Source organism: Octopus bimaculoides, chromosome 26 (assembly GCF_001194135.2).
Source record: "Octopus bimaculoides isolate UCB-OBI-ISO-001 chromosome 26, ASM119413v2, whole genome shotgun sequence".
NCBI classification, from domain to species: Eukaryota; Metazoa; Mollusca; class Cephalopoda; order Octopoda; family Octopodidae; genus Octopus; species Octopus bimaculoides.
Window position 1 is genome coordinate 22,977,949 of NC_069006.1, and position 8,320 is coordinate 22,986,268.

At 32.7% G+C, this 8,320-nt stretch overlaps 1 protein-coding gene across 7 annotated transcripts in view; it reads left to right on the forward strand.

Moving 5' to 3' along the window:
* The window catches only part of LOC106879161 (basement membrane-specific heparan sulfate proteoglycan core protein), a 172,540-nt gene that overhangs the window by 53,480 nt on the left and 110,740 nt on the right, over nt 1–8,320 (forward strand). For 6 of the 7 annotated variants that reach the window (XM_052976974.1, XM_014928600.2, XM_014928601.2 and 3 more), the window contains exon 5: nt 1,553–2,059. The exons of the other annotated variant lie outside the window; for it this stretch is intronic. In XM_052976974.1, the coding sequence (XP_052832934.1) occupies nt 1,553–2,059 (507 nt within the window). The remainder of the gene's footprint in view (nt 1–1,552; nt 2,060–8,320) is intronic. 7 annotated transcript variants of the gene reach the window in all.

The window sequence follows — 8,320 nt, forward strand, 5'->3', positions numbered from 1 at the left end:
ATATATATATATATATATACACATAATGTATATATATATATATATATATATATATATACACATAATGTATATATATATGTGTGGGTGTGTATGTATGTATGCTTGTATGTATAAATGTCAAATATAATTTTTAGTGTCAAATTTTGTATATACATATATGTGTTGATGCTGAAACTTTGAATATTTCCCTTGAGTACATGATTAAGTTGTTTAATAATTGAAAGTGTGTAAGTAATAACAGTTTAAAATATCAGTTTCAAATTGTGTGTGTGGGCATACATACATATATATGTATATATATATAGGTATACATATGTGTGTGTGTGTGTACTAGCATGGTGCTATCAAGAGAGATCAGATATGAAGATATGAGTGAATGACCCTGATACACTTACCTCATTCTCAGTAAAAATATATGAAAATTAGCATTATGTGTAGCATAGTTTCTTAACATCATGTGCTGTTTTGTTTTCTTTTACTAATTACTTAATTGCACTTAACTGTTGCACATTTGGAATGTGTGTGGCTTGTTTATGAGTGGTCAGTTTATTTTCATATTTTATTAATTGAAATATCAAGTATTACAAGAGAGTAAGTGCGTGTATGTCGTGTGTCGAGTGAGAGAGTGTAAATAAAAATATATTTAAAGTAAATGAAATTAAATTTTTCCCTACTAAAAATGCAGCCGTTTAATTTATTTAAACTGCCTTTTTCACTTAATTGCTGTGATGTTAGAAATGTGGAATTGTCTTTTTTTACGCTCCATCTAACCTGCTGTTTTTTGGTAGTTTTCTAATTTCTGTCTTTCTTTGATTTAACTCTTTTTGAATCTACGTGGATGTAACTTGCTCTTTCTCTGATGTATATTCTCTTCTTTCTCTTTTTTCTCTTCACTTTGCTCTTTCTATCTCTAACATAGAAGTTTTTCTGGTAATGTTTTCGTTTTCCAAGTGACACAAGAATACTGACCTTAGAAATTTGAGGATTATTTTGATTGAAGTTTATTTTGTTTTTCATTTCAACAAAAATATTTTTAATTTTAAATTGGCAAAACTGATTTTTTAAAAAATTTTAAACTAAAATTAATTTACACAGAAAAATATGAATTACTGAAATTTTAAGAATATCAAAATCAAAACTTCGAAGAGAATTAAAAAAAAAATGAAATTGAGATTTGAATAAATATATGTATATATATATATATATATACATTTCATGATATATTTATTTGAATTTCTGAATTTGTTAGAATTTAATATTCAAAATTTTTCCGAAGTCGTTAGGTGAGGAAAACCAGTTTAGTAATATGAAATTTTGAATATATAAAGCAAAAAAAGAAATTTGATAAAAACTTGAATTAAAATTTCCATTTCTGATACATATATCTCTGTTCTCCACTCAACACTTTGGTTGTGCATGTCGAAACATCTAGTTAGCATGCTATCATCTCTTTGCATGGTGTTTTTTCAGTAGTTGCTCAACTGACTAACGTGGTAATTCTAACCAAAAGAAAGCAAAAGAGATCAAAGAACTTGACTTTGTTTACTTCCAGATATATATTGTCCACAGAAAGTTGGTCGTCAACCTGCTGAACTGACATGGACTGGGCCAAATCTCGCTCACCTCATGGTGAACAACCTGTTCCCTTGTGACGGATATGTCACCAAATGGGCGTATTATGTTGCTGTCCCCACCAAAGAGTTCGCTGCTTCCATATGGCGTCCAGTTGATGAGTTTAAATTCTATCTCTTACACAAACAACTGATGCCAGCTACAAAAGTTGGATTCAACGAATTTACCTTACCAACTCCAGTCCTTGTTGAAAAGGGAGACTTCATTGGCCTTCACTATCCAAGAGCTGCTAAACAGGGAGCAATTGGTGGGTCAACGAGTGGTCGTAGTGACACACCTGCTGCCGAGTTATACGAAGCCTATTCTGGAGAACTGTTTGAAGAACTTATGACACCTCACGCTGAATTTGACATGAAATGGCTTGGTTTCCAGAAAGGCCAAAAAACATTTTCTATTCAAGCTATCATGGATTATACTGGCATTGAGGGTACAGTTTCTTTACTTAGATTACCTTCTAAATTGTTATCACTGTTGTTTCATTTCACGTTACCCTCCAATGATTATGATTTTACTCTTTCTTTCACTTCAAAACTTCAGAATAGTTTCATTTTTTCTTCACTTTTATCTATTTCTCTCTCTGTATGTTTATTATATATATATATATATATATATATATATATATATATATATATATATATATATATACATATACATACATACGCACATTAGAGGCACAATCACAGCTGTGTAGCTGCAAAGTTTATTTTGCAATGATGTGGTCTTTAGGTTCAATCCATAATGCAACTCCTTGGACAAGTACCTTTTACTATAAGCTTAGGTTGGTGTATGTTTATAGTGGCTTGGTATAAAAGTGCTTATCGTTTATGTTGTGTTCTTTTTATGTCTCATAACTTAGTACTTTGACATATATAGATCAATCAAATAAGTTCCACACTGAAATAAGTACTGGGCTGTTACCAGCTTGATGGCAATCCAATGATTAAATCCAGTAAAAGACTGACCCATAGTTGAATGAGATTGTAATTGGAAAGGAAGGGAGTGATATATCTGTATTCAATTTCTGTTTTCAATTCTTGCATAGATTAGATAAAAAATATTAAATCAATATTGAATTGGGATTTTCAGTCAGATCTATTTTCTCTTGCTGACTGACCCCTTACTTATTTTTTAGGTAAGGAATTTTTATTCCAGAGGAATACAAGAGTGGACAATTTTGTTGTCCAGAAATATCAACACACTTCACCAGTTGCAGTGTAGCCATGAGTGGTGACATCACTGTCCATATCCATGTGTGTGTGTTTGTGTGTGTGTGTGTGTGTGTGTGTGTGTGTGTGTCTGTGTCTGTGTCTGTGTGTGTGCCTGCATGCACACACACTAGATTTCTTTCAATTTCTGTTTTCCTAATCCTCTTCCTTACAAAGTATTGAATCAGTCTGGGGCTATAGTAGGAGATACTTTGTGAAACTGCCATGCAGTGGTATAAAATGAAGAACCATGTGGTTCTAAAGTTAGCTTCTTCACCACACAGTTATATGAATATTTCCTACAAAAATCATAGATGAAGAGAGAACCTAAATCAAAAGCAGAATGCTTAAAATAATTATGGATCAAAGTAACAATTAAGAGCAAACAATAATTACTTTTAAATGTTATTGCTAGTAGTTGATTAAATTGTGGCTAAGTGTCACGATGTTATATTCTCTGTTGACTGAGCTTTTGGCTAAATGCAAGCTGTCTAAGATTCAATTTTGATTCATGGGTGTATTTCACATCAGCTGTGTTAATTTGTTTCATGAGAAATGCACTAATATCTCGCAATCTAATTATCGTTTTGTGTAAATGTGAATTGTTGTGTTTAATTAAGGAATCAATTAATTATAACAACACATTGATGAGTTTACCAAACGTGTATGAAATTTTGTACATTGTTTGAGTTTTGACTCTTATATGTGGCTGTAGCTTAGTGGTTAATGAATCAATGTCTTAAAAAGGAGGAAATGGGATCACTTCTCATCAGTCATAAAATAAATGCTTTTGAGAGAAAATCAGGGTTGTAACAGTTTTTAGGTGTACCCCCAGTAAGGCCTCAGTTCAGTGACTGAAATCAGTGAATGAATGAAATATTCTAATTAAGGATTATATGGGTTTCAGAAATGTACAGATATTGACCCAACTTTTAGGTGAATGGTTGAATACATAAATAAGTTATGTTTGTTTGAAGTGGTAACTTCTATTTCTACATGTGAGTTTATCTTTCAGCGTAGAGTTTCATTGTTGCATATGATAAGATCTGTAATTTTTGCTGTTGGAAAAAGTTTGCTTTGTGACCACATAGCTCTGGTTTTGGTTGAACTGCGTGATACTTTAGCCAAATACCTTCTACCAAATGTCTTCTATTGTAACTTGAAACTGACCAATATCTTGTGAGCAAATTTTTATTGACAGAAACTCTATGGAAACCTATCATGTGTGTGTGTGTGTTGGCACAGGTGGTTGCATACACCAGTCTCTTTGAACAGTGTAAATTGCTCATTTTCATTGTAAGGGAAGATAACTTCGTATGAAAGGACGTAAATCAAGATTAACTTGGACATAGAGTGCAACAGGTTTACTTCCATGGCTAAAAAGCAAAAGAAAAACAAAACGACTTGGCAGTGGCACCTTAGTATGATCACAATACAATGTTGTTGTTGTTGTTGTTGTCAAAGAAAGACACCCAAATGAATGGTATGAAGTCACCAATATATTCCAATATCTGGCCCAAAATGTATTGATACCTTACTATACCTTTTTAATTCATCCTACAATGGCCTCTGCTTCTCTCATCAGGCAACTCAGCCAACATGTCTGTCTGTCTTATTATTGCTCATATAATGTCAACCCTCATCAACTCTAGGCCCTGCACTAACCACTGTGTGCAGTCTTTCCCTTCCAGAATCTCAGCTATCTGGAATTCAACCCTGTCCTGTTTTTTCTACTGTCATCAACCTTCAGCTGATCAAGAGAAATATTAAATAGATCATTCTCACTACGAATGCCAGGCCGTATCTAAACCAGTCCAACAAAAACATTTAAAAAAAAAAAGGGGTGAAGTACATTTCTCAACAACTGAAGCTAGTCTGAAAAAAGACTTGGTTTGTTGAAGTGTGTGGAATTAAATGTCCTCACTGAAACAATAAAACATTTGCAATGGATATGAACTAACAACTCATAAGGCAGCAGTTCAATATGTTATCCAAAAGAGTTTGTTGGTGTCAATAAGTTTAATTGTTTTGATGCTTGAAGAAGTGTCATGTTTTGGAAAGACACAGTTCTTTTGACAGAATAGAAGTGTAATGGTCAGTGGAATGAGAAAAGAAGTGAATAAGTTAAAAAGTAGGGAGGGTAAAGTGAATTTGGAGGTGATTGTATTTCACTTGACTATTTCAGCTCTACTTAACCCTGAATTCAAATGAAGAATAACAGGTTTATTGCTGTCTATTTATAATATATATTTTACTTGTATCACAACCCTGCACTATTTCACCTGTTATATCTGGTTCCTTAATAAACCACCACCAATCAACTTTTGTCACTTCCCAGTTTCTGTTGATTGCATTCTTTGATTTTCTCTGAGTTTGAGTTAGCCCAAACTAACTGTATCACTTAAACTCACTTGCTCTTTCTCACTCTATTGACCTTTCAGGAATTGGCCTCAGGCGTGGTAAAAGACTCGACATGTCTTTTTTTTTTTTTTTTTTTACTTCACTGCATACTTTTTTAGTTAACTTTTTGATGCTATCTGTATTGAAACGTTAAAAGTTAAAACTAACTATCGTTTTTCATGTGGATGGAATCTCAGAATTATTTTATTATTAAAACATTTCTGCTTTTTCTATATCAACAAGTGTATAAGTGTCTGCAGTTACTTAAAGATTTTTCTTGTCTCTACTTCAGCAAGTAAGGTGCAGTATGGCAAGTATGGAGTTCATTTTGCTGGAGAAATCTTAAGATTCAAACATGTCCAGAATTGCTTCCCATACTTGCCATCAGATTTTAACATTGGTCAACGCATGATAATTGCTTTTCTCTAGAGATTTTTTTTTTTTTTCGACCTTTCTTACCATCAGCACACACAGTTGTTTGTTGCTATTATACAAATCAATATGAAACTGGTCAGTAGACTATACAGATATAAATCTAATAAACTACATTATTATAAGGCTGTTTTTGTATATTATGTATATATGTGCATGTATATCTTCATCATTCGTTCACTATCCTCTCTGTGTTGGACTTAATCTGTTCACTGGTTTAACACGACCACGACCACTACCAGTGGTTCTCAGCCATGCTTTTTTCATAGACCCCTTTGATTCCTATTTTACTTGGATGGACCTTATAGCCATATTATTAGGAATTGTATGAAGAAATTGTTAAAATATTTTGTGTGTATTGTAGAAATATATCCAATTTATTGCACATAAATTTTAACAACAAAATTTTATGTGGACCCTAGTTGAGAATCCCTGACCCTTAGCACAGGCACTCTGTTGCAAGCATTTGGGTGAGGTCTGCAGTCTTGGAGGCCTAAAAAGATGGCAATGGGCACTGTTATTTCTTGTCTAAGTTATGTGAAAAACAAAAAAAGACCCATAAACATTCTTTCCCTTGATATCTTCTCTCTTTTTAACAGCCTCATAAGTTTTGGAAAGCTGCCCTTTTCTTCTCCAGCTTGTAAAAGCAAGAATAACTATTTTGTTTTGTAGTTGCCACCTTCAATGAATACTTTTTATAATCTGTGTTAAAATGAGGAAACTTGTATGCTGTCACTCACCTTGCTATCTCAGATCACACCTTTACATCATACTTAAAATTGTGGAATAGTCATTGTTAGGAAATCTTTCATTATAGGTATGCTTGCTTAGAGTTGATTTGGAGTTAAACAAGGAGAAAACATTCTATAATATTGTAAAGTACAGCTTCCATTATCTGTAATCTGAAGAGATGCCTATTTACAATCCTACAATAGAGATATCTTACGGTTTTCTAGTTTTATGTAATATTGACTATAACATAAGATTGTAAAATTCTTCTCTACACTTTTGAGTATATTCTCATATTTGAATCTTTTCTAGAATTGTAATCTCATGTGGGTATTTACAGTTTAGTATGTATTCTTTGGAGTTATCTTGAATTTCAGCCTTTTCCTTTTCGTTTTGTTTTTTGTGTGAGTTAGGTATGTCTAGAAATTCTCCTACAAATCAGTTTTTGGTGTGCTTTTTTATTTATTTTACTTTTTATCTATAAATAACTTTTGGATGATCTCCAGAACTTCAACTAAATTATGAGTGATGTTGAGAAGTTAACAAATAAGAATTGTTTACAGTTAGCAACTGGCATTTGTGAAAGTTATCCAGAAATTCATTTATAGATCAGGATTATCTCAAAGTTCTCCTGTAGGTAAACCTTGAGTGTCTATTCGTTTTTCCTGCAGATACAGAATTGTTTTGGGAAGGTTTAAAATTACTTCTTGAAGTATCCTTTTGTGATTTCTGGAATTCCTCTCACATAAATGTTTTGACCAATACCTAATGAGTGGAAGTTGATAAGCTAAAGTGGACAGAAGCCTGTTTGTGAGTATCTGTGTATGTATGCATATATCTTATGCTAATATATATATATGCAAAAGATAAATGCATCTGTGAGAAAATTGAAAATGATGCTTTGAAATAAAAATATCCTGTGTGGTATTTGTATCCTATTGAGCTACACAGACTCCCTCTTGTTACACTCTTGTTACAATCAGAAGTGTTTTGAAGTGATAGCTTATTAGAAAGCTCTAATTAACAACAGTATTTTGGACCTATTGTGATGTAAAATAAAATATTTTTTTTTTAAAATACATTTTGGGAGGTGGTCTAAGAATTTTAGTGCCATTACTTGCTATTGTTTCTCTCTTGTTATCAGTACTTACAATCTTTGGATAATCCTTTCTACTATAGGCACAAGACCTGAAATTTTGGGGGAGGGACAAATGGCTTATTTGATAATGCATCAAAGCATTGTTCCACATCCTGTCACTGGAATTTCATTGTGTCTAGAGATGGGACTCATATTGCCCAGTTCACCTCATTATCTCTGGTTAGAATTCTTTGCTACTATGCACAGCAACTTTGCAGTAAAATTGATGAACTTATTAGCTTACAGAATTCCAAGTTCAGTTCTTCTGATGGATTTGAGCCATATGAGATATCCTAACCATGTAGTTCTACTTGTATTGCTAAGCAAGGGTAGTCTTAAAAATAATCAACTGGAATTCCTAAATTACAGCTGTTTAGATTTCAACATGTTCCAAAAGTACTTTGAATTAATGTTGAACATTATATGTTTTATATGTTTAGTATAGGTCTTATCTAAATTTTAGGAGAAAACTGTATCAAATGTTTCTTACAGGCTAATGTATATTTTTTAATATACACTCATGGTTAAAATGTTTTTGATTTCAATTTTTTGTCTACACACCCAAGATTTATCTCTCATTCAATTCTTCATTTCATCATTGTCGAATCATTACTCTCTTTATTTTCATTTCATTACATTTCCTCTGTGTATGCACGTGTGAATGTATAGTGTGTGTGTGTGTGTGTGTGTGTGTGTATGTGTGTGTGTGCGTGCGTGCATGCATGCATGTGTGCGCATGTGTGTGTGTGCGCGTATATTTCACTCATAAAATCATTATAAATTG